The 26,301-nt window shown below is 33.8% G+C and overlaps 4 protein-coding genes across 5 annotated transcripts; 2 read left to right on the top strand and 2 right to left on the bottom strand.

Moving 5' to 3' along the window:
* Positions 1–528: 528 nt before the first annotated feature.
* On the bottom strand, positions 529–1,512 carry LOC121239481 (RING-H2 finger protein ATL67-like). Its single transcript, XM_041136739.1, has one exon. It carries the CDS (start codon positions 1,319–1,321, stop codon positions 746–748), a length of 576 nt encoding a protein of 191 aa, XP_040992673.1. The 5' UTR covers positions 1,322–1,512; the 3' UTR covers positions 529–745.
* A 6,950-nt stretch (positions 1,513–8,462) lies between these two features.
* LOC121252723 lies at positions 8,463–9,367 on the bottom strand. The gene has a single exon (XM_041155651.1). The coding sequence runs from the start codon at positions 9,257–9,259 to the stop codon at positions 8,600–8,602; it is 660 nt and encodes a 219-aa protein (XP_041011585.1). The 5' UTR covers positions 9,260–9,367; the 3' UTR covers positions 8,463–8,599.
* Positions 9,368–12,587: 3,220 nt separating this feature from the next.
* LOC121240647 (GEM-like protein 7) lies at positions 12,588–14,420 on the top strand. 2 transcript variants are annotated; one of them, XM_041138148.1, is made up of 4 exons: positions 12,591–12,985; positions 13,074–13,148; positions 13,319–13,593; positions 13,697–14,420. In XM_041138148.1, the coding sequence occupies exons 1-4, from the start codon at positions 12,859–12,861 to the stop codon at positions 13,871–13,873; spliced, it is 654 nt and encodes a 217-aa protein (XP_040994082.1). In that variant the 5' UTR covers positions 12,591–12,858; the 3' UTR covers positions 13,874–14,420. The 2 variants fall into 2 exon arrangements, with proteins under 2 accessions (XP_040994074.1, XP_040994082.1); XM_041138140.1 differs by having other exon boundaries at positions 12,588–12,985; positions 13,319–13,838.
* An 8,233-nt stretch (positions 14,421–22,653) lies between these two features.
* Positions 22,654–23,933, top strand: LOC121268685 (desiccation protectant protein Lea14 homolog). The gene is made up of 3 exons (XM_041173027.1): positions 22,654–22,763; positions 23,118–23,314; positions 23,530–23,933. The coding sequence occupies exons 1-3, from the start codon at positions 22,692–22,694 to the stop codon at positions 23,777–23,779; spliced, it is 519 nt and encodes a 172-aa protein (XP_041028961.1). The 5' UTR covers positions 22,654–22,691; the 3' UTR covers positions 23,780–23,933.
* Positions 23,934–26,301: the final 2,368 nt, after the last annotated feature.

Raw genomic sequence — 26,301 nt, 5'->3', positions numbered from 1 at the left:
TAATTTGAATTACTTTCCCTTCTTAGAACTTCGTATTACTTCAAGATAACTGGTCAACCCCTTCAATATTCTTCTATTAGTATTATTATTTATTTTTTTTTTTCGGGGTAGGTACTTTGTCTTTTACTCAAACTGCACATTGTCCCTCAATTTATGTTAAAACAGATCATCAGAGTACAACAGTTCTGGGCCTTCTGGCATGATACAAATCTAGAGGCCCCATCATGATGTTGTGGGAGCAAGCACTAGTGAGGAACTGCATCCCGTTGTACTACTAAACTTACAGAACTGTTCCATCCAACACCTCCATGTCTTAGGTTGTCCGTTAAACTTACAGAAAGACTGAATATGAATTTACTCGTCATGTAGAAGGATGTGTTTAACAGGTGGAATTTCATACGCCATATTGAAAAGCATTAAACTAAACTGATGCACATGTACAACCCAGTTACCCAAGCATTTAGGAAAAAAAAAATGATAAAATTCCAGAATTCCATGTCTGTGAAACACTGACAACCATCTCTTTCAAAGATAAAAAAGGAGACTTTATGCTCTAATTTCGATCACTGAAACCATGATTAAGTAACACAAAGACCCTAGGAAAAGCCGAATACCTAAACTATCCAAAATTTACAATTTTCCCAGTCAGCAACCATACAAACAAACAACCCAAACAGCAAAGCCACAAACCACCCACTACCCAAAAAGAAAGATTTAAAGGGAAACAAAAAAACCCACAAATCTATCACCTCCTCCGCCACCGATCCGCGGCGTACTGCGAGAGTGGCACCACCTCCGAGAGCGGCGTGGACAGCGGGGTTGGCAGCGGCGAGTTCCGGCAAACCGGGCACGACCCATTGAGCTTCAACCAGGGGTCGATGCAGTACAAATGGAAGTAATGGCGACACTCGGGCATCATCCTGAGCATTTCCGAATCCTTGTACTCGCACAGGCAGATCGAACACGTCGTACTATTGGTACCCATGTTGCCATCCTTGCAGTAGTACGGGAACTTGGGGTATGAGTTGATAACGCTCTGGTCGATCCCGACGGCGACGTTCTCATCAAGCGTCTCTCCGTCTTCGTCCTCGGCGACGAAGATTATGCGGGGAAGGATGATACCGTCACTGGGGTTGGCGTTATGACTGCTGTTCCTGCCGTTGTTGATGGGGTTATTGGAAGACCGATGGGAGCGACAGCAAAGGTATGAGGCGAGGAGGAGAGTGGAGAGGAGGACGAGGAAGCCGAGAGCGATAGCGATGGCGTAGCCGAGGCCAATGTTAGTGAGGTAGTTTGTGCTGGTTGTGGTTGGGGTGGACATTGGGAGAGGGATGACGGAGGGGAAGAAGAGGAGGAGAAGGAAGGGATTTAGCCATTTGTTGAGGGAGAGGGGAGGAAATTAGGGGGGTGAGAATTGCCTTTGGGGAGGGAGGGTGGGTGGGTATTCCAGCTGCTGCATTTAATTCTTTTAGGTCTGGGGGAAGTGAGAAGAAGAGTATGCCGTATGTTTCAATATTTTCTTGTGAGGAGTTTATGGTCTAGGACTTGATTTTTGGGCATCCTCTTTGGATGGACCTTTACATGTTTTTTTTTTTTTTTTTTTTTAAATGGATATTACCCTTCATTAATTATTTACAATAAAGATAGAAAAATAATAACCATCACTAATCATTATAATTTATAGTAAAATAAAATATAAATTATTATATGAAATATTTTCAAACTTTACAATAAAATGATAATTTTTGTGAATTTATAACAATAATTTAAAATAAGGTCTCAATACACATACACAGTAAATTAATAGTAAGTTAAGAGCTAACTTATCTCGATCGTTACGTTCTACGAGAATAAAGTGCGAAACACGAGGAACTGTAAGAGAGTATTCTAAAAGTTAGAAATTTAATTACTAACAATTAAAAATGTAAAAAGAGACAACTTATCTCAATTTAACAAGATCTTAAAAAATTTATTTAAAATATAAATAATTCATTTTATTACTTATTAAAAAAATTCATTGTATTAAATATTAAATTTAGTATTATGAGGCATTGCACACATTGAAAACTATAAAAATTATTTAAAATTTTATTTAATGAAATGGTTTTTCTTTAAATTAAAATAAATACATTTTAATTTTTAGAGGCCTTACATAAAATGGGGGTTTAGACAATGGCCTAAATGATCTTACCATTGAGCCGTCCTGGTTGTTGCCCATATGCATTTGTCCACAAATTTCAAATACACAAATCACGACCTAGGTATTTGATAAAAAAGTGAGTCCTACCAAGAAAAAATGAAAAAAAAAACTCATTTTATGCGAGTCTTATATATATCATTATCTTATGCACCAATAATACAAACCAAACCCTACTCAATTTAGTGAGGCAAAAATATTCCTTCTAGCAGTCATAGAGGCATGTTGTCACGAAATGAACAGTATCATATTTAAAGGAAGAAAAATCATATACTTACAATTATTTTTTATAATTTTTATATAATCATATTCTAAATTAGAGATATTTTTGTAAAATAATTTATAAAAATAACACTATTTTTCACAAATATCTTTATTTTTGGAGATAGTTGTATAAATATTATAAAATAGAGTTATAGGAATCATTACTAAAATGAGACTTTCTAGATGTCATCACCGCCATTCAAGATAGTAAAATTACGATAATGGTTCCCACAGTGAAGGATGTTCCATCAAAAGGATGATTTCTCCTCAGTCATTATATGCTAAATCCGCATAAGCAAACATTGTGGGGGGATATTATGAGAACTTCCCCTCATGTACTCTCCCCTCCCCACCTGGAGGGAACAACCCATATCAACTCCTTGAACATTTCAATAAAATATCAAAAATATTATTTATACTTACAATTTTATTTACATAATCATATGTTTTAATGTATCAACTATTGAAAATGAAGAAAATTTTAAAATTCAAAATTTAAATTTTAAATTAAAAATAAAAATAAAAACACTGATAAAATAGATTGCCACGTAGTGTAGAAACACTCATTCTTCCCGTACAAGGCCTAATAGAAGGAGTAGAGTAATTCTTTATAAAGTCCAGGATAAGTTTGTCTCTAAATCGTGTGGGACTTCTCAACACGCATCTTCACGTGTGGGCCAGCATTTCTGGTACCATTATCGTGGATAGGTCGCAAGAGCTCATCATAGATTATAGGTTAACCTGCTATAATATAATATAGAAACATTCATTTCTCTTTATAAAAGACCTAATAAAAAGAGTGAGATAATTTCTTATAAAGTCCATAATGAATTCGTTTAGAATTTCTCAACAAGTAATACATATAATATTGTATGCACAGGTAGTCAGCAGCTATCGCGCTTCATGTTCTCAACAATTACATACTGATTAGAGAGGGATCAGTCCATTAAATCTTGTAGTGGACAACAAATTTGGGCCTACATAGGGGATAACTGAACTAGAAGACAATTCCCACTATACTTCACTTTGAGATTTTTAAGATATAATTGAATTAATCCATTCACATCGATTTAATTTTTTAAATAAGTGATAATTTCACATTATATTAAAATAAAGATATTAAATTTTAATTAGGCATATATATTTCAACTTATTAACGAGTCTAGTCCACATAAATGAAATAAATTGTTAAGATAAAATATAAATAATATAATTTACTTCTTCTCATCAATTTAAATTTGGTCAAAAGGTGTAGCAAAATACGGTCTGATAAGAGTAAACAACTTTTATTTTTTTTATTTATTTTTCATTCATTTTTTTTATTCTTTTAAATATTTTAAAAAATATTATAATATCATTAAAAAATATTTTTTTATTCACTAAATAAATAAATAAATAAAATTATCGAGACCCGTATGATAAGAAACACATACTTAGAATTTCCAAGTCAATGTGAATGGCTTGACTACTTTGTCGCCACTTTGAACATCTAGAATCCTCATACTCCACAAACACACCACTTCTGAAATTGGAGCACTGATGGAAGGCTGAGATCATTTCTGTTTGCTTATCGCCAAAAGTCCTTCTGGTCCCGTACGTACGTCATAGTTGTAGTCAATGGTCCAATGCTTATATTTTCTCTATTTATTTTATTTTCTTGACCTCAAGATTTAAATCATTTCATTTAAGTCAGACGTTCATAAGATTCCCTATTTCTTTTTTAAAGAAAGAGAAAATATTATTGTGTAAAGTATTGTATAAAATGAAAAAAAAAAAAAAAAAATCTGTACTTCTTTTGGTTATTATGAGTTTGGTTGATTACATTTCTTTTATTTATTTTATAAACTAATTCGTACTGGATTAGGCAATTTTCAAATATCCAATATAAACTGAATATATATTAAAGTAAACCAAGCGTGAAAGTAAAGTTACTCTCAAATAGAACTAATGTGCATAATGATGGTTATGAGTACCACAAACGGGAATTGAATGAGAAATAATATTTATAATCTTTGAATGTATAATTTTTACGTATTTTTTTTTAAAAAATAGATAAATTTAAGATCTGTATAATTTTTTTTTTTTAATAATAACTCTCATTTTATTCGAATGGAATATGTGAAGAGTACGCTCTCCAAAACTATATATAACATTACCTCACCGCAATTCTTAAAAACTTCGCAAATGGTGTAGCTAGATAAAACGTGCACAAGACTCGAGAAAGAAAGAGACAATCAACTCAAAAGCAATGTTGAAAATCATGAAGAGAAGGTGGTGTTTGGGAATGGATGGGAGGCAGGTCCCGCCGCCCACCCTTTTCATGATATGGAGTTTGCCACTCCTTCACCTGCTTCCAGACACTTATCATAATCCCAGCCTCCTCTCAGTCACTCTTTTGCATCATGGTCATCCTCTTAAGTTTTCACTAAATCCCATTCACTTGGATGGCAACATGATCTTATTTCTAAACTCAAAGATGACGTCTTCATCATCCTCTTAAGTTTGAGAGAGATGTTAGAATATTACTATTCTTATGATAGAATATATTTATAATATTCTAATATATAGATGATATGATTTATTTTTTACGATATTTAGTTTATTGTGTAAATCAATTAACAAATTTGATTTATTGTAATTTCTTTCTTTCTCAGACATCATTTATCTGTAAATAAGATCTTTCATTATACAATTTAATACACAAAATACAAGTTTTTCTCTCTCAATTTCATTTCAACTTGTCGTTCTTCAAAATTGACAGCCGAAATGGTTTCATAATACTTCAAGTTTTACACCGATAAGATATTTTTAAGGTGGCTTCAACTTTCAAGAATTTAGAAATGAGTTTGTAGCCTATTTTATGCCTAACCATAAAATGAAGGATTGATCAATTTGTCTAAACTAAGTATATTGGTGAGCATAGTAAAGATAATTTTCTCTCTGAAAAATCCCTCTCTCTCTCTCTAAAAAAGAGTCAAAACCCATCCTCCTTTCCTTGAGCCCCTCCAAGAAGAGGTTCCCCTTTCTCGTCCCTTCTTCATTCTCCCATTTCCTTGGTTAAAATTTCATAATGTATGGTTTTGTTTTTCTTTCCAGTAATTGAAAAAGTGCCGGTTTGTCACTTTCTAACCCTCAAATGAACGCAGATGTCATATCATAACATTTTCCAAAAATTAATTTATTAGAGCATTCTTATTAGATTAATCAAAATTAAAGGATATTTTTTATAAATATAAGATAAATTTAATTTTTAACTATTTCATTTACATAAATCTCCATATTGAAATAGCTATTTTTTCATTATATAATAATAAAATAATATAAGATGAATTTGGTTTTAGTTATTCACATCAAATCTCCACATTAGATTATACATTTATTCATTATATAGTAATGAATAACTAATAATTTCAAAAATATCTAATTTTTTTAATTATTAATTTATTTTATTTTATCATATTTTACTATTCTACCTATTTTATATTAATTAATAATCATATTATTATTAAATTAATATATCACTAACTCAAATTGTGATAAAAAAAATGTGATAGAAAGAAAGAGAGAGAGAAATAATTAATAAAATATGTATTTGATATATGTATAATAATCTTCAAATTTAAAATTTTTTTTGAAAGTCACTGTAACCAAATTTCAAATATTTGGAATTTGGCTAATCTAATGTGAGCATATTTTGCTATCTAATAGCTAAATACTCATTGATTTAGCTTTTAACTAATCCAATGAGAGTGCTCTAAATGAGCCAAGAACCGCCATCATCTTATTAATGCATGAGGCTTAGACACCTGCACCTATGCTGCACACGAGTTCCACACGCTGTCATGAATCCGAGACTCCACTAGCCACACGTGTGGTACCGATAGACTCCTAAACCTTAAGGCTGCGTTTGGTTCATAAACTCAGTTGAACTCAGTTAAGTTCAGTCTGATTTAAAACTGAGTCTAACATCCAAACATTTAACTCTCAAATTACTAAACTCATCTCAATTCAAAACCTTCTTACATATGAGACCTATTAAAAATACTCAGGAAATCACCCCCCCCCCCCAAGCTTCTAAGCCTTAAATGGAAACCTAGCCATACAAAGACCCAAATCAACCAACGGCTACAAAGCCATACATGGAAACAGAGATACCCAACGGCTAAAATACAAATATGGAAACAGAGGGTTGAATCTCATCTACCTTCCAATTCTTCCTCAATTGTAATGTGAGACTATAATTTCTATTTTCCATTCAAACATCTATACGGTAAATATATATAGTGAAAGGCTCTCCAATATGCTCTCATGCTTTGTGAGACATTATGTCAAACAGCTTGTGTTTAATTGTATTTAGGACTCACAACATTTTTCTACTTAAAACAACTTAAAACATTTTTCAACAAAAGTATTAAATTAAACTCATCTTAACATCTAAACACACTTTAAACTCAGTTCAGATAGGTCTCACATAACTCTTTTTACTACTCAACTCACTACTATTCATAAATAATTCAACTCAGCTGAACTCAGCTCAACATTCAAACACAACCTAAAACTCCAAAATGCATCTCATCCCACCCTATTCCCACCAACGTCATGTGAGCCTCAAGTCCCAATACAATCATGATCAGTGTTCATTAGGTTCCACCAAAGATCGAGTTTTTTGGTCTTTCGTTATTCCACTATGTTTTTGCTTACATGGAGGTAGTAGTGGAAGTGGAGTTCTCATGTGAATGCACCCAAACAAATAATTACAAAAATATTTTTCCTAGTTATACTTTCAAGTTTCAACCATTAATCAATCCACTTATTGGATCACACCAGTCTTTCTTTTGCAGTCTTCTCCCAATTAGCTCAGTTGAATATGAGCCCAAACTTATGGTTTAATTTATTGCCCTTTTCTTTGTTTAGACTCTTTTTGAGCACTGCACTAGTCACCGTAGTGAGGTTTTTGTATGAGAACAGGTACCTCATGACACCTGGCCTCCTCTTCTTTTATCTCTAATTTAATTCTAATAAGGGGATATATATATATACATATATATATATATATAGTATCAAATGATCCTGGCCTATCTTTATTGGTATTTCAGCGGCATTATAACTTTCTTCTTTGAACAAAATTGCTTATTCCATAGCAAAAGTATCAGTCTAGCGAGACTGTCGTCCATTTTGTTTCCACTTGGGAACATGGGAAAATTAAATATAGTTTTCTTCATTATCCCAAATTATAATTCTTTTGACAATATTGCTATTTATGAGGAGATAAATCTTTGTTCTCACTTTGTTATGTCATCATTAATCTTGTACTTATGATATCATCACTTCTCGAAATATGTATGTTTTTTTCTTTCTTATTTTTTGGTAATGAACGTTTCACTTCTATCTACAGGGTTTGTGATTTGATCATCTTCATTCTTTATTTTTCTCAATTATTTTGGAAATAAAAGATCCAATAAAGTTTTAAGGTAGGGGCCCAAAGAAGGATAGATCAATGATCATTTGGATCCCAAATAAACTTGGTACAGAGGCAGCAGCTGCAACAAGAAAAATGACTTTTTACGACCAGTTATTTCTAACGAAATGATTATTTTTAATTAAAATAAATCTATTTTCGTCGCAAATAATCATTTTTATCGCAAAATAATAATCACAAATACTCGTTTTTCTTGTAGATCCTAAGTTAAGCCTTCATGTTGCTGCATGCTATGTCTTCATATTTCAATGGCATGTATATATAGAGGTTGTTTTCTTTTGCCAGATGATCATGACATGCAAAGATAGGGATATAAAATCAATAATTTTATTTTTTAACTTTTTTTACAAATCAAATTATATCAAATCAGTAGTACTATAAATGACGTATTCTCCGCAACTTGCAAATAAAATTTTTCTTAAAATAATAATTAATTTGATCAGCTATATATGAAGTCAGCAATTATATATATTATATATAAATATATATATATATATATATATATATATACACACACTAATATTAATTATTAATTATGCACAAAAGATATATGAATAGATGAGGTAAATATCTGCTACAAATAACAACATAAGGCCATTTAGCTATAACCACTGCATCATGTATTAAGTTACAAATAATCTACTCTATGATCTATAACCCTAAAGGCTAACCTTCCGCTTGCACTTCTGACTTTGTATTGCCTGGCTTGTGATATTAACCGTGAAAGTGCAATTCATTTTCACAACCACATGTTTCTTGATAATACCTATCATTTTCACTCTCCCTGGTATTCTTGAATAGCTACTCATTGACAACACCTCCGACTTCAAATCCGCTGCCAAGTTCGGATTGGACAAAAGCTGATCGGTGATAATATCCACCGTGATGTTCATCCTCATGGTTCGCCTTGGCTTGGCCTGGCCTGGTGGCCCTCGTGCCTCGCCGACCAACATGCCGTGGTAAAACAAAGTTGTGGTGGTGTTCTTGTATTTGAAAGATGCCACGTTGGGATTTTTCACGGATACATCTGCTGTTAAAGACATGTTCGAGCCGGGTTTAGGAGTCGTGCCGTTGATTAGCTCGAGCTTGGTGACTGTGACCCCGTTCATCTTAATGACTGGATCTTTGACGCGAAAAACAGTGAATATAAGGATCAAGATCACCACGGCTTGAATTAGCAAGAGGGCTGCTACGCACCCGCACCATTTGACGCACCTTTTGCGACGGAGTTTCTGAATATGTAGGGCAGCCTCATCATTGTCGCTGCTCGAGCGGTCAGTTGCTGGGGCTAGAGGTCTGGCTTGATCCCTCTCCACCATGGCTGCCTGGGCTAGAGCTAGATCAAGGTTGGGAGGGTTTTTGAAAGCTTCTGCTTGATCACTACTTTGCTTTTATAAAGTTAATTTTTATGCATGGTATGGTACTGATCAGTGCGCAAGTCGTCGTTAGTGGGAGAACTTGTACACATTGTTGACATTGCTATGATAGTTTGTGTCGTGTCCTGCCCAATTTTCAAGCTGCTGAATGTTGACTTTCGGATCCTTTTCAAGCAAAAATATAGATACATGAAAGATTGAACTCTACAATATTATTTGAGAGTTTTGAGCAAAGATATTATATATAAGATTTTATTTTGTGTCTAATTTTTTTTTTCTAATTAAAACATTTAATCCGAAAACACTCTACAAAAATTGAGGTGAGCAAAGTTAAAAATTGGTTTTGAGCGGTGCTACTTGTCGCTCAGAATAGTCCGCTCCAAGTGACCGCTAGGTCAAATTGGTCTTTTTATTTTTTTATTCATACTTTTTTATTATTTAAAACATTTTTAAAAAATATAAAAAAAAATATCAATATACTAATAGTCACTTTCTTAATTATTAAATAAATAAAAAAATTAAAATATATGAAATGCAAAAATGAGTGGATAAATAAAGTGAACAAAATAACATTTTTCATTCATTTTTCCATTGGCTCCCGTTGAAATTTGAGACACAATCTGAAAGGAACATTACCGCGATCGATAAATTCAAGCATCTGGAAAAAAATAATAATAATAATAAAAACCTAGCTAGTGTACGTATTACTTTCGTGGTTGCAGCAATCCATCATCCATCCTACTTTAATGGAAAAAATTGTGACATGATTGCTCGTGTTGTGCTGGGGCCAAGCCACAATGGCACTTGTTACAATGACAGCTTGTTGACCTTTCTTGATGCATATATATAATTCTCCTCGAATATCTATATAAAATGAATAAAACCTATTTTCTCCTTACCAATGTCAAGAATGGTGGTGGTATGGTGCCTATTTTTGATGAGATTACATTCTAAATTCAAGAGTAATATAATGTTTCCTGACTTAGACTTTGACAAATGCATAATAAGTGTGACACACCCAACCACCAACCACCATTAACCACTAACCCCGCCATTTCATTTATATAAATGGGGACAACTTTCTTTCCCCGGCAACTCTTTGTCATAGCAAGTCTTTTATATATATATATATATATAATTGATGTATTAGATATATGTTGGATTAGTCCTAATTGAGTAAGGGGTGAGTTAAAATGAGATGAAATGAATTGAGATGAAAATTAAATAAAATATTATTCGAATATTATTTTTATTTTAAAATTTAAAAAAATTAAATTTTTTATTTTATTTTGTATGAAAATTTAAAAAAATTATAATAATTAGATGAGATCATGAGTTGAGAGATTTTTTAATCCAAACCGAACTTATTAGAGGACTCACTTGCACTATGGAATGGAGGAACCGAGTCCGATCAATAAACCCAAACTCGATCAGAAGTGAGACCTCAACAATACCAGTGACTATTTTGAGGATCAGTCATATAGTGTTGCATTGGAGATGGTTGTCTCGATCGATCTTACCCTAACATAGTCGATGTTCTCTGTAAAACACTCGACTGCGTCCTATACTGCTGATGCACACTAGCATCGCTCATACTTAAATTAGTTACATGGCAGTCTCAAGTTTCAAGTTTCAAGTTTCAACCGCACGTGATTGTTTATCTTTCTGCATCTAGAAACCTATTTGTTTGGGGTTTTATTTGGTGACCGGCATGTGAGTTATATATTCTGCTTCCCCAGTCAAATTCTTTGGATACGGCCTCTGAAGACTTCCATGCCAACTCGTTTGTTTGAATATATAAATGAGATAAAAGTTAAATAAAATATTATTAAAATATAATTTTTTAATTTAATTTTTATTTTAAAATTTAAAAAATTAATTAAATTGTTTTACTATATTTTATATAAAAATTTAAAAAAATTATAATAATGAAATAAGATGTTTTATATAACTAAACGAGACCTACATGATCTTACTCTTATTTTTCGATTAATTTCTACTATATATGACTCATATAAATAGAATAATGGTGATTGATGAAGAACTTCTCAAATGTTGTGCGTTCACTGTTGAGATTTATTGTTCTTCTTTAACTTATTTTAGTTTTTCTTTTTCCTTTTTTGAGTTCCCACGACAAGAAGCAACACAAGATCTTGCTTAACAGTAGTTCCTTTATAACAACTTGCAAAAAGTCCACACAATTTGGCATGTGCAGGTAAAAGGGAGTACGTGGATTTGGGTGGCAATTCTCTCTCCCAGAAACGCAAAAGTATGGTAAACCCTAACTATTAAGAAAAATTTTATTTATCATCTTCACACACTACACACCATACATCACATTTTTATTTTTATTTTTTTCTCTTATTAAATGTGTGATATATGAATGATGAGTAGAAGAATTCAATTAGTTTAAGAAAAATAAAATAAAAAAAAATTAAAGAAAATAAATAAATAAATAAATAATGTGGTGTGTGGTGTGTACTGGAGATAATGAGTAACAAAACTCTAGCTAATATATTGTCTGCCTAAAATTTTTTGTTTAAATCGACCTTGCATTTTCATTGGAGAGTACTGATTGCTGACATGGGATTTGCAAAGATTGGTGGTATTCCAGATAAGCATATGGGGTAGCTGTCCTATTACTTGCAAACCTTATGATAAGGTTTTTGTTCATATTACTCTATCAAACATCTAAAGCTGAGGCAATTCCTGAGTACTTTATAAATATTTTTCTGTCTATTATTAATTAATGTTTGTTGGGAATTTTGATCTTATAATATATCTCACCTTAACTTGGTACCAAAGAGGTGGCATCAGAAAGCTAAAATTCCAGCTCAGAAAGCTTGATCAAGGGCCACCCTCTTACAGTCAGCATAAGAGAAAGGAGGAAACAGATGACGCTTGCCACGATTGTGTGATTGAAAAGGTCTTCCCAGTAATCAGGGCAGTCTAGATAGGAGTAATGTCGAAGTACTCTTGCAGAAGAACAATCATTCAAAATGAAAACAACCTAAAACAAGCATTATTAGGTATGAGCGGTGTACCGACTCTGACATGACTTTTTTTATTGAAAATAAAAACAAAAGAAAGAAAATTTTAAGAGAAGGAGAAGCTCCTCTGTCTTACAAAAATTATTTCCGTTTTAATTCGTACCGTTTCATTAAACGGATGGCTTATATGTCAATATCGGTATGTGGTTTGATGTGCGAACTCGCTTGCAAGAAAACTTTTTATTTCTCTTATAGGGAATTCACAATGGAGTCGGACTTTTCTACAATGTCTAATATATATTCTAAAAGCAATCATACATGCTTTATATTCTTTTAAGGACCAACTTTAAAGAGTGCATGGATGCACCTTTATTTTTCTGGATGAGCCATAGCTGACTTATGCAACGAAATTAACCCACCATTTTCCCAACTCTTTAAATACCTTTGCAAACTAGAATACTTGATCATCCTAAGTAATCATTTCTTCCTTATTTGAGATCCCTACTGCACACAACCAGCTATTCCAATCAGAACTTTTGCACCTTGGCAAACATGAAAATCTCTCTTCAAGAACTTGTCGCTGGAATGCCAATACGCTCAGCAGCATACAGAGTTGATAGGGCACCTAAGAGATACTTGACTGATTCTGCTTGTCAATACCGTATTCCATCACTCGAGGGTATGCGTCTAATTTCTCTTTCAATCCATCAACTAAAAGTCAAAATTAAGGTTGTTTTAATAATGAAGCAATATTCTTGTTATTTCAGGTGCTGCAGATTCTAAAAGGAAGAACAAGATTGGTAAAAAAGGACATAGTTTTGTGCATGGATTCAGAGAGCATGGTAAGCAATTGTGGTTATAATTATTTCTTTTGTTCTCCATTTTGCTTGGTGGAAAGATGAAGGAAAAGCAGCATATATCAGAAATTGGCAAAATAAATAGAATGGTTTTACTTTCCCCTATAACACAAGATCAAGAAATTTGATTTCTTTTAATTGTTGTGAATCTGCAGTGAGACATGGACCCAAGATCTCTGAAACTGTGAAGGGGAAGTTGAGCTTGGGGGCTAGAATTCTTAGAGTAGGTGGTGTGGATAAAGTCTTCAAGCGGTTCTTCAGTGTTAAAGAAGGAGAGAAATTGCTGAAGGCTTCCCAATGCTATTTATCAACTACAGCTGGTCCTATTGCAGGCCTACTATTTATCTCCACCGAAAAGGTTGCATTTTGCAGTGAGAGATCAATGAAAATCTCTTCTCCAGATGGAGACATGACAAGGATCCATTACAAGGTAACTTGCAAAAAAAAAAAAAAAAAATCATTCATTCTTCTGTCTCTCGCTCCCTGGCTCATGCTTTCTAATATTGAAAGTAATATATATCCATCTGGTACAGGTCTTGATTCCACTGAGGAAGATAGAGAGAGTAAATCAAAGCGAGAATGTGAAGAAACCTTCAGAAAAGTACATGGAAATAGTTACAGTGGACAATTTTGACTTCTGGTTTATGGGCTTCGTAAATTATAAGAAAGCTTTCAACTATCTTCAGGAAGCAATTAATTCACAAGCTTGAGAGGAATTGGTAGTCACTCTAGAAGCAGAAATGTTCATTCCCTTCTGCTTCTTACATATGTACAGCTAGGAAATCTCTCGTTACAACTTATCCACAAACCCTGACTCGATAGATTCAGAAAGAATGCTACCCTCTACAATGCTATGTCAGAAGAGGACTCTGATAAAAAGGGCGACTGTAAAGAAGCCAGACGAACAAAGAGACAAGATGGGGACAGGTATTCTAATCTTCCAGGGCCTATACTTAGCGGCTATGGCAGCCAGTCTAGAGCTAGCGACTTCAGTCAGAGTTTCAACTAAAAATTTGTTCAGAGATCTTCAGTGGCGAGCACGAAAATTGGGTAGGAGAGAGAGGGGGCTGAAAATGAAGGGAGGAAGGGAAAACTGTTGGAAAATAAAACAGTGAAAGGAGGGAAGAGAGGTTCCATTTTCACTAGTTGCAAACCTCAAGTTCACTTTTTGACAAGCAAACATTGTTCTGTGAATTTGTTTACTTCCTATTTCATTTTGTACTCTCCAAGTTTACCATGTAACGAGAAGGGATTTTTAAAAATTCTCACTCTTTTGTTTCTTAATTAGCCAAAGTTTATTTCTAATCCTCAACACACCATCCTCAGACATGCTAACTTTAAACTTCTCCCCATTGCGTGCTTGCTTTATAATTCTTTATGGCGCTCTATATTGGTTCACCTTTATTCTTTATATCAACTTGAGGTTCAACACTCAACCTCAATGCCATATGCATCCAAAATCTAAAATGATTTGCTTCTCCGATTCCCTAAATCAGTCATCAACTTAACTAGAAAATCTCCAGCCAAGTGCATTTACCATTGTCTATGCCTCACTAGACAACTCTACCATGTTTCATCAACATTTAACCCTGTTGATGCAATTACTCCCTGTCTTCAGTCGTATGATTAACTTGTAAGGATAGCACGGATTGAGGTATAGGAATTTGGGAACCCACCGATGCTTGAGTTAGAATGAGTGATAATGGTTTTGAGAATTTAGAATGCAGAGAGATTACAAGACGCACTTGTCTTTCTGTTTATAGGTGATGAGAGGTATGGTATGGCGATGTCCCTCTGAGTGCTTATCTTCTTACCTAACACGGCAATGCTTTTGATGACTTGATTTTGAACATTTAATGCAGTAATGCCTGTGAGCGTATGCGGTAACCCCTCCTGTGCCCGAGGCATTTAATGAGATGATGCCTACAAGGTATGCGGTAAGAGAAATGATATATACAAATACCAAATGCACAAATTTTGTACAAGTTTTTTATTATAAAAAAAAAAAAAAGGTGGATCCCATTATAAAAAAGTGTGAAAAACTCAATTTTTCTTGATGAGACTCATATTTTTACAAAAGGCTTGTACAAGACTATTACATTTACGACTTGTATCTAGCATTACTCATGCAGTAATCCCCTTTGTGCATGATTTGATTGTTAACAGGATTGAGTTGGTATGCATATCCTAGGGTTGGCAAGTTGTGTTCGTGTCATGTCAGGTCAGATTTTCAAATCCTAACACGACCATTAAAATAAAGGGTTGACACGATACGATCTATTTTGACCCTTTATGAATTCATTAAAAATATATTGACACGATCCATTTCAACCCATTTATGTAAATAGGTTGAATTGACCCAAATAATCTATTTGATCTGATTAACATAATTTCACATAAAATTTAAAATCACAATATCTCTCAAAAATATAAAACTAACTATATAAATCTAAAATTACAATCCAAACAATAAAGACCAAAATTACAATCTAAAGAAAGTGTGGGAGGTGGTCATGACTTGTGAGAACTAACTCAACTGAGAATTGAGAGAGAGAGAGAGAGAGAGAGAGAGTTAGGTTAGGGTATTTTTGTTTTTAAGTTAAAAAGAATATAATTGTAATTTTGAGTAAAAAATCTAACGGGTCATTAACGGGTTAAGCAGATTGACCCGTTAGTGACCCATTAATGAATCGTGTATTAACGGGTCAACCCGTTTTGACCCTAACCCGTTAATATCAAACCCAAACTCGCTAATTTCGTCTCGTTTTCGTATTGAATTAACAAGTCGTATCACATATTACCACCCCTAGCATATCCTCTTGGTCTTTGCTTTATGTCAGTTGACAACGAAAGAGCTATTTAGTGAGAATTTAGATGTGCGGGTCCCATGGAGGTACATTGTGTTTTTTCTTACCCATCTCTCAAATGCTCTCATTTGGGTGAACCCCCTAGTCGAGACCTTAATTGCTCGAGGTTCTTTCCTCGCTAGGCCAACAAGCTTAGGCCCAATAATTACTTTGCAAATTCTCGTCACGTGTGTTGGCGAGAATTTTCTTCTTCCTTGCATTAGCCCCTTTTCAAGTCGAATTTATTTCTCAAAACAAATGCCTCCAACTCACTTGTCCTTTTTGCATGATAGTTCACCTCATGATGCACTTGATCACGTAGCGTGTAACCCATCGATTCACCTAACACACGTCTCCCATTGTAGTGCGAAATGCAAAAATTGTTTGGCATGACTCTTCTTCTTTTCACATGTGGCATCCCTTCCTTGGTTTCAATCCCTGTGTCCCTTGATGCTTCAACTTCCCCTAATTGTTTCCCCACTTCTTCTTCTTCCTCCTCTCTGTCTTTTCCTTCATCTTGAACAACCTTTGTGTCTACTTACTCTTCCCTTTCGGTCTTCGAACTTTAGCATATGTTGCATTTGCCAAATAGATCCTTGAACTTTCACTACTTCTTCCTCAAATGGCTCCCAAAAAAGCTTCTCGCTACGCTCGTCGCACTCATGGTGGGTCTCTTTGGCCTGTCGCCTTTGAGGGGAGCTGCTGAGTGGCAAACACTTCTCAAACTGAGTTGGTTACGGTGAGAATTTCGTTGAAGTAAGCAATGAAAAACTTCCCCATAAACGGCTGCAATATCTGATGCATAAATCTCATGAACATACTGGGTGCATTGGACAGTCCAAAAGGCATGGCCATCCACTTGTATAGAGCATGTTGCGTCTTGAATGTCGTCTTCTAGTTTTCTCCAGTGCGTATCTTGATCTGGTGATACCCACTCTTAAAGTCAATTTTAGAAAAGACCTTAGAGCTTGACAACTGATCCAACATGGCATCTAGACGAGGAATTGGTAACTTGTACTTCATTGTTATCCTGTTAATGGTCTTGTTATCAACACACATATGCCACGAACCGTTTTTCTTGGGCACCAAGAGGCTAGGAACTGCACATGAGCTCATGCTCTTACGGATGTAGCCCCTCTCCAACAATTCCACTACTTGGTGCTATAACTCCTCAAACTCATTGGGGCTAAGGCGATATGTTGGTCTGTTGGGTAAGCTAGAACTTAACACCAAATCAATTTGATATTGTATATCTCTCATGGGTAGAAGGCCAGGGGGAAGATCCTCCCACATTAAATTTGTGAACTCAGACAGCATCTGCTGCACCTTTAGTGGTAAATCACGATCAGCTTCGCCACGTCGTCACAGGGCACCAAGGCATACACCACGCCCTTTTTCTCTACCTCCTCCCAGAATCTAGCCATAGACAAATGATTTGTTCCATTTTCAGCCTCTGGAACAGAAATAACTTCCTCTTTGCGAGGTGATAAAATGAGCTTTTTTCCTTTGATGTTAAGGGAATAGATATTTTTGTGCCATCGCGCTCCGATCATACTACCAAAGCCTGCCTAACAACAAAATACAATGACCTTATTGCACCATGCGTTATCAAAATACTTTCAGCCAATCAAAAAAGAGACCAAACACAGCCCATCGACTGTGACCTCATTGCCCTTCTTCAACCACGACAACTCATACAACTTTGGGTAATGGTATGTTTTGAGTTGAAGCTTTTGAATTGTTTCATCTGAGACCATGTTTTCACATCTTCCACTATTGATAATTAGTTTGCACACCTTGTCAGAAATAGTATAGGTTGTGTGAAATATATTAGTCATCAACTAGTCTTCTCCCTAATCACCTTTGGGAGTTAGTAAACTATTTTTTACGACAAGAATCTCGTTACCATCTCCATACAAAATATCTTCATCATCATCTTCCTTGTCATAGATGGGTTCTTCGATATCCTCAACGTCCTCCATGTCATCCTCTTTAATCATAAGGTTTTTGCCCTTCTGACTAGCAAACTTTCTACAATCAGTTGCCCGATGATGAAACTTCCCCTCATCTAAAACACAGAATATTAGTCGTGTTCAAACTCTTGACTTGAGTTGGCTACAGACTAGGGCAAGTCTCCTGTGAACAGACTCCCCATCTATTATGATTACTCCTAGGTGTGGGTTGTCTAGTCTACTGGTACTCTACAATAAGGGCATGCTGATAGGCCTCATAAACAATCCACAAAGAGTGAGGGTTGAGGTTGCTACAAGACATCCAAATATAGTGCCACCATCTGCTTTTTAGTCTTAGAAAGATCATTTTGGGCCACCAATTCGTAGAACTCCTCAGTGTAATCATCAACGAATCTCGTTCCCTGCCTTAAGGTGTAAAGTCACGAAAACAAGGTTTGAGTATATCCGAATGGCAAAAAGTGACCATTCATCTTCTTCTTCATCTTCTCTCAATCGCCAATCTTGGCCTTGCCTTGTCGCTCGCGAGACCGCTTCAACTACTCCTACCAAGTAGACGTTCGACCCTTCAACTTGATGGCAACCGGTATCACCTTCATACTATCTGGGATATTCTTGTAATAAAAAAAAAAAATATGCTCCACCTCATGCAACTAACCAATGAAGCCCTTAACTCGCAGAATACCAGAAAATTTTGGTAGATCAACTCTAAAGCCTAGGTCTCCACCTCACTCCTTCCTACCATGGTACTCCTAAAATAGAGCATGATTATGATACATGTTCTTGAAATTGGAGTCAGAATCATGATCATACATCTATCTCTCCAGGTTTCGTGCCTCTAGATGTTGTGTTAATTTCTCCATCTGCCTTTGCAAATCTAGAATCATCACATCATGTACATTACGATTGCAGTGGGGGGCTTCCTTAGTTGAAACCTACCCACACAGAACACAACCTCTACCACCAGTCATGAAAATCAATCACCCCAGGAAAATGCAAAAGCCCTGATGCCAACTGATGCCTAGAAAAATAAGAATTATTCTAGCAACTAATCAATCAAGAGAAAGTAAGGATTGAGACTGAGAATAAGGTTAATTTTATTTATAAAAGTCAAAAACTAGTTTTGAAACTGACATGCCGAGTTCAAATAGCTAAGGAAAATCGAGATTTTGAGAATGTTGCCCAAAGGCAAATCTCAATTTTGTCTAAAAATAAAATATGTAATAAACTAGAATCCTAGAAAGGATCTGGCTCAAGTCAAAATCAAAATAATCTCTAAAAGTAAAAGTGAGACATTTTCATAAAAGGCAAAAAAAACTTAAATTGACGATTCAAATGAGAAAATGGCTGATTTTGAGGTCGAAATGTAGACCACCAGACATAGCCAATTATAAAGACGTGTGCGCCAAAAAGAGCTTTTCGAATTAGAGTCATATGTGCAATTCCAATACTCATAGCCAAAGTTATGGCCAAAATATTGATGCATGTGCAATATCGCTCTAATTCCTAGAATCTTCATATTCGTGCTTATATGTCTTCTTGAGATAGTCCAGCACTATCAACATAGAATTTTCCATCTCAAAAACACCAAATCCTAATCCCCTTGCTCACTTAGGCCCAACAAACCCAATTATTTTATGTGAGGCATTATTGTATATAATGAGTGGCACGATACTGGATCATGTTGTAGTCAATACGATAATAATCTCTACTTATATTCTTGAAAAATTCTAAGGAACTATTAACCTTATTTGTGGCCTCAACCAAGGTTATGACCTTGATCGTACTAAGATCAGTCACAATACCATCCTTAGATACTACGTGTCCAAGAAAAACAACTAGATCAAGCCAAACCTCGAATTTATTTGATTTCGCATACAACTGTTTGTATCTTAACCTCTATGGATCTTGAATGGATCAAGATCCAAAGATGCCACAACACAAGTTGTGGCGACAATAGATTAGGTTGGGTTTTTTTTTTTTTTTTTTTTTTTTTTTTTTTTTTTTTTTTTTTTTTTTTAGCAATTCATAGCAACAAAATAAGCATATTATAATCGCATACAAAACACAGCTTATAAAATTTACCATCCATACCGTCAGGCTTGTGGGAGTTATTGTTCTCAAATATTACATCCCTTGCTTACTAAGATGATCTGTTGTGACCCCTACACAAAGTATTGAGGGTTCATTAATAAAATTTGTTATTAGAGTTATATATGTTCGTTCTCCCTCATATAGAACTCTAACACGAAACATTAATTGTAGATCCCACTAAAGTTTCCATCTTCTAGAGATGGATTCGGGATATTTCTCATGAACAAGTTTGAATAGTAAGTTATTTATTTATTTATTTAGTGGTGGGAAGTTCAAACTTGGTCTTTCATTTGGAAACCAGGCCTTATGCCGTTTGGTCCAAAGGATCTTGACGTTTGGATACTAAGGCTCCGTTTGGAATTTAGATTAACTCATATCAATTCAGTTCAATCTAATTTTAAACTGTCTCTAACATCCAAACATTCAACTGTCAAATTACTTAACTCATCTCAACTCAAAATCTCTTTATACGTGAGACCCACAATCTTTTTCAACTCAATACCTCTTTGTACGCGGGACTCACAACCTTTTTTTTAACTTTTTATAAATATATCTAAACTGATCTTAACATCCAAACACATCTTAAACTTATTTTAGGTAGGGCGCCTTACAAAACTCACTCCACCATCTCAACTCACTACTATTCATAAAGAATTCAACTCAACATCTTAATGGGACCTCAGTTGGTACTTATAATAGGGTTTAAAAAATCTGCAAAACCAAACCGAATTCAAGATCTGGTTCTCTGTCTGTCGATTTCGGTATTAAATCTCTTGATTTTCCAACTTTTGGTTCGGTTCAAGTTTGCTTTTGATCTAGATGGAAAGAATCCAATCAAAAGCATTGGTCCATACATGTGTATGCTATTCCATTAAAAGCTTTAAGGACGATGTCATGATTCCTAAAGAAACGACAAATTATAGATGTGGATGTCCAAACTTGAAGACAAAAGAGAGAATTGTTTAATAGGTAATGCTAAGGACCACATTATTATCTTATTACTTTATCTTATTTTTATTTCACTGCATAACATGTGTCGCTTTTACCAATTGTCACTCTTGTATCATCCATTAATTTAAAAAGAAAAAAAAAACTTAATGCTTAATGAATAATGGTAGAATAAAAATGTGAAATGCAAAATTTTCCACACGTGGCATCAGCATGTGGAAACATTAGGCTATTGATTTTGCGGAAGGAAAGTCGACGTGGTGAGAGCAAACATTGCTATCTTTTTCTTCTTCTTCTACTTTTTTTCTTTTTTTTTTCATTATTATTATTTAAATATTGAGTATAAGTCTTAAATAAACAAATTTTATATAAACTTGCCGAGATAGTAAAAAAATATCACACTAATAAAGAATATTTTTTCTTTCACTTTTGTAAGATGGGGTTTATGTTTTTACAAAAACTTAAGGCGAAATTTATCTATTTAAGATTTGTATGAATTTTTATTTATTTATTTATTTATAAAAGGCAGGGTGATTTCAGTTATCACAACACAACAGGATCGAGTAGGAGGAGCCAAAAGATCAACCATAAAAGAAGGCTATGTTTCATTCCTGGAGAAAACATTGAGTACAGAGTTTCTTGGGGGTTTTCTTCCCTTGTTTCTGCTAGCTCAAGGTCATCCATTTTTATTATCAATGGAGGTCAGTTTTGTTTTTCCCGGCTCCCCTCTTTTGAAGCTGTCTTTCATGAATAGTACTGTATTTATATGTTTCTAATTTTATGAATATAAATAATCATCATCATCATCGTGGTCATCATCATCAGGATTACTATTTTTAATAGTTTCTTTTGAAAGAGTATGAGTACTACATATAATGGATCTCGATAATGCTCTCGATCTGCCATAATATTAATTAATTTACAATTAGAAATTAAATGTTTTCAAAGGACAATCAACAACAGAAATTAAAGTGGCAAATTAAGCATACAGCCCGGCCTCGACATTGTATTAATAATTACCTTAAAATATTTGTTTTCTTACTGCACAAAATGGTCATCTATGCATGTGCAAAATAACTCTGATCCGACGTCGCTTCAAACGCAAAATATGCATGCATGCTTTCGGAAAAGTTAGTTTTTTTATATATTAAGATATCTCTCTCTCTCTCTCTCTCTCTATATATATATATATATATATACTTTATACTTTATAGTAATTAATTAAATTACAATAACAAAAAATAACTTATTAACGTACCGTATAAGTATATATATAACTCATATATACTTAATTATATATATAAATATATATTCATTTATAAGTACTATATATAATTCATTCTTATACAAGAAAAGTATATACCACATTAATCATGTCATGTACTTAGAGCATATAATTCTCATTGTAGTATCCGCTAAGATCATGATATTAATTAAAACAATAAGAAGTTGTCATATTAATGTATGTAACGACTATTATTTGTATGCAAGCAAGTATATGTATAGTACATATATATATATATAAAAGAACAAGAACAAAAACAATATACTTATAAATTAATTACACCATATTTTATGCTTCACTCATGCACATGCACATACAAATTAAATATCTTTAATTGTGTAATCTCTTTGTAGCTAAAATATTTCACATATCTATCTTAATTAAGATGAAACTAGACCTAGCCCATGTTTGGGTAGACAGAAAATTGTCTCAACCTGGAAATTTCAATCCTTCTAAGGTAAGACACAGACTTATGATAATCTTGAATACTAACAATAAAGAATCGCGTGCAAAAATTATATGATCATCATGTGATTGCAATCACATGGATGGTGTCCAATGTAAATGCTATATGTTAGACATTTGCTATATGGATGGTGTCCTAGCTATATATCATGTAAATGTCTTCAAATAGCAAAATTCATTTTAAAATGGTTGCCTTAGGCCACACTTTGTATGAGACGCCCCTGCGTATACATCTATTTTGCGATGTGTATATAATATTATTAACGTCGTGCAACAAGACTTTCGGGCTGGATCTTGCATCAAATTCTCTCTGAATCCCTTCGTTAATTGATCCGAAATGTCGCAGCTGCTAGACCAGGCCAAGAACTTCGTGGCAGAGAAGTTGGCGAACATAAAGAAGCCAGAGGCCACCATCACTGACGTTGATTTCAAACGCGTCAGCCTTGACTCGGTGGATTATCTTGCTAAGGTGTCTGTCAACAACCCCTACGGACTTGCCCTTCCCATCTGCGAGATCTCTTACGTCCTCAAGAGTGCTGGCAGGTTTCATCCATCCATCTTATTTCTCCTATCTTCTGATCCCTAGCTTTTTTGGGTTGTTTTTCGTTTGCTTGCTTTCTTCTTAATTATCCACTGAATTCCATAGAAAGTTTAATCTATTAATCATTTTTACGCATGCAATATATATTTCCCTTCTTGGGATCGATGGCATATATATAATGTTTTGTGATTTGGATCATGTACGTGTGGATCATCAGGGTGATTGCATCAGGGACGATGCCAGACCCAGGGTCACTGAAGGCGAGCGACACGACGTTGTTGGAGGTGCCAGTGAAGGTGCCACACAGTATATTGGTGAACTTGGCAACGGACATTGCTGCAGACTGGGACATAGACTATGTGTTGGATTTGGGTCTCACCATAGACCTCCCCATTATTGGAAACTTTACCATTCCCCTCTCCAACAAGGGAGAAATCAAGCTTCCCACCATCTCTGATATGTTCTAAATGTTTTCTGTATCATGATATATTTATCTGTACTTTCTTACTGATCATCTTGCTCTAGCCTCTGTCTACAATATCCATATGTGTGTGTGTGTGATGGTTGTGGGTTAACATGCATAATACTTTAGGTTAATGGAACTTTTAATGCTTTACAATTCTATAATATCGGTTGAATAATTTCTAGTTAATTTTCCAACCACTTATTATACCCTAAGTTTCAGACTATTTTAGCTTCATCAATTAGCGCTACAGTAGGGGTGTAACTGGTCCGGTCCAGTCCGATTTTGGACAAAATCTAGGACCGAACCGGTACGTACCGGTTTTTTATTTTTCAAAACCGATTACGTCTCGGTTACCCTCCTAAACCGGTACATCCGGTTTTACCAGTTTCCGGTCCGATCCAGTCCGGTTTCCTGATTTTTTTAAAATGTAAAAAATATATAAAAAAGTATTACTTCTTATGATAAAATATTATTAATAATTTAATATATATTATGTTTAAAGCAGATGATCAATTAAATTTTTATCTTTAAGATTAAACTTTTATTTTATAAATTATAATAACATTATCTTATATATAATTATATTAATAATATATGATCAAACAAATTACAAATGTTCATATTTAAGATTAACATTTTATGTTATAATTTATAAATTATAATATGAAATTATTTCATATATGATATATAATTATATATTATATACAAAAATTTAATATATAATTATATATTATATATAAAACTTATATATATAAATATTTTGTATAATATATAAAATTAATTTTTATAGATATATTTTTTCCAACCGGTCCGGTTCGGTCCGGTCCGGTTCCGGAAACTACGGAACCAAAACTGGGACCGGTTCCGGCCGGTTTTCATAATATAGGAACCGGTTCCAGACCAACCGGTCTGGTCCGGTTTTCCGGTTTAAATTTACACCCCTAGCGCTACTCACTACAACAGATTGTGTTTTTTGAGACAAAAAAATTTGTCTCAAAAAACACAATTTTCGTCCCAAATTAGATTTGGAGACGAAAAAATTTCATCTCAAATTTGTCTCGGAAAGACCGTCTCAAATTACGGGGTACTACGTTATCCTGAGGAAGAGCCTATTTAAATAATTCTAGCAACATGTCGATGACCTTGGCAGAAATACGACAAATAGACTTAATATGAAGCAACATCACCGTAAAATACAACTTGCTATGACGAGTGCACCCATCGTACAACTTTCTTTGTGCATCCTCCCACAGTCTTGTAAAATTATCATTACTCTCAAATGATTGTGCAGATGTTCCTTCTCCATCTCTCATCCCAAATAGTCTTGCCCCCAGATCGCCTAACATCTCAGTCATATCCTCATACATTCCACGAAATAACACCGTTCGAACATGACGTTTTTGGGTTCGAACCAATCACAAAATATTTTAATATTATATACTATATAATAACTATATATTTTACCAACTATTTTATATTATAATTGATAATATATAATGTACTACAAGTCTAATAGTTAATAAAATATTTATACTATATACTAACAATTAATATATAGTACTTATTAATATATATATATATATATATATATATATATATACTTTTGATCTTCTAATTTTGCACTATATATTATATAACTTACTATCTTGTGATATAAAATATAATAACTATAGTTATAGTAACTTATAATAGTAACTAGTAACTAGTTACTATAGTTACGATAACTTGTATAGTTATCATAACTTATAATACTTGTACTAAAGTAGCTATAGTAACTATTTTGACTATAATACTTATGATAACTTGTATAGTTATCAAAACTTATAATACTTACACTGTAGTAGCTATATAACTAATAACTACTATATATATTAATTATTTTAACTTGTATAGTTATTATAACTTATAATACTTACATTGTAGTAGCTATATAACTAATAGCTACTATATATATATTAATTATATTAAGTTGTATAGTTATCATAACTTATAATAGCTATAACTATATAGTAACTATATAATACTTACATTGTAGTAGCTATATAGCTAATATCCACTATATCTATATTTATATTAATTATATTAGCTTGTATAGTTATTACAACTTATAATAGTTATAGTTATATAGTAACTATATATAATACGTACACCGTAGTAGCTATATAACGTATAACTACTATAGTTAATAACTACTATAGCTATATAGTAACTATATATAATAATACTTACACTGCAGTTATATAACTAGTAATTATAGTTAGTGTTATAATATTATATAGACTATAGGAGTATAGTTATCATAACTTATATATAGTACCTATATAATTCAGCCATTGTAATTATACTAAGTACTTAGAGCATTGGTATTGGACTCATCAAATGAGTTCAATCTTCAAAATTTGATGAAATCATGTTTAAAATCACTGCATTGGATTCACCAAACATTAAAATCTGAAATTTTGACGAATTTGTGCATTCTAATTCATCTTCAAATTTGAAGACTCACTATTCACACTCTATAAC

Source organism: Juglans microcarpa x Juglans regia, chromosome 1D, assembly GCF_004785595.1.
Source record: "Juglans microcarpa x Juglans regia isolate MS1-56 chromosome 1D, Jm3101_v1.0, whole genome shotgun sequence".
NCBI classification, from domain to species: domain Eukaryota; kingdom Viridiplantae; phylum Streptophyta; class Magnoliopsida; order Fagales; family Juglandaceae; genus Juglans; species Juglans microcarpa x Juglans regia.
Note: the sequence above shows the minus strand (reverse complement) of the source record. Positions and strands in the feature narration are given on the sequence as shown.

Excerpts from the sequence above, each read along its gene's own strand:
- LOC121240647 (XM_041138140.1), top strand. The coding sequence starts at position 12,859 with ATGAAAATCTCTCTTCAAGAACTTGTCGCTGGAATGCCAATACGCTCA. Across the intron at positions 12,986-13,073 it reads CCGTATTCCATCACTCGAGG|GTGCTGCAGATTCTAAAAGG; the intron begins GTATGCGTCTAA and ends TTGTTATTTCAG. Across the intron at positions 13,149-13,318 it reads GCATGGATTCAGAGAGCATG|TGAGACATGGACCCAAGATC; the intron begins GTAAGCAATTGT and ends GTGAATCTGCAG.
- LOC121252723 (XM_041155651.1), bottom strand. The coding sequence starts at position 9,259 with ATGGTGGAGAGGGATCAAGCCAGACCTCTAGCCCCAGCAACTGACCGC.
- LOC121268685 (XM_041173027.1), top strand. The coding sequence starts at position 22,692 with ATGAAACTAGACCTAGCCCATGTTTGGGTAGACAGAAAATTGTCTCAA. Across the intron at positions 22,764-23,117 it reads GAAATTTCAATCCTTCTAAG|CTGCTAGACCAGGCCAAGAA; the intron begins GTAAGACACAGA and ends GAAATGTCGCAG. Across the intron at positions 23,315-23,529 it reads GTCCTCAAGAGTGCTGGCAG|GGTGATTGCATCAGGGACGA; the intron begins GTTTCATCCATC and ends GTGGATCATCAG.
- LOC121239481 (XM_041136739.1), bottom strand. The coding sequence starts at position 1,321 with ATGTCCACCCCAACCACAACCAGCACAAACTACCTCACTAACATTGGC.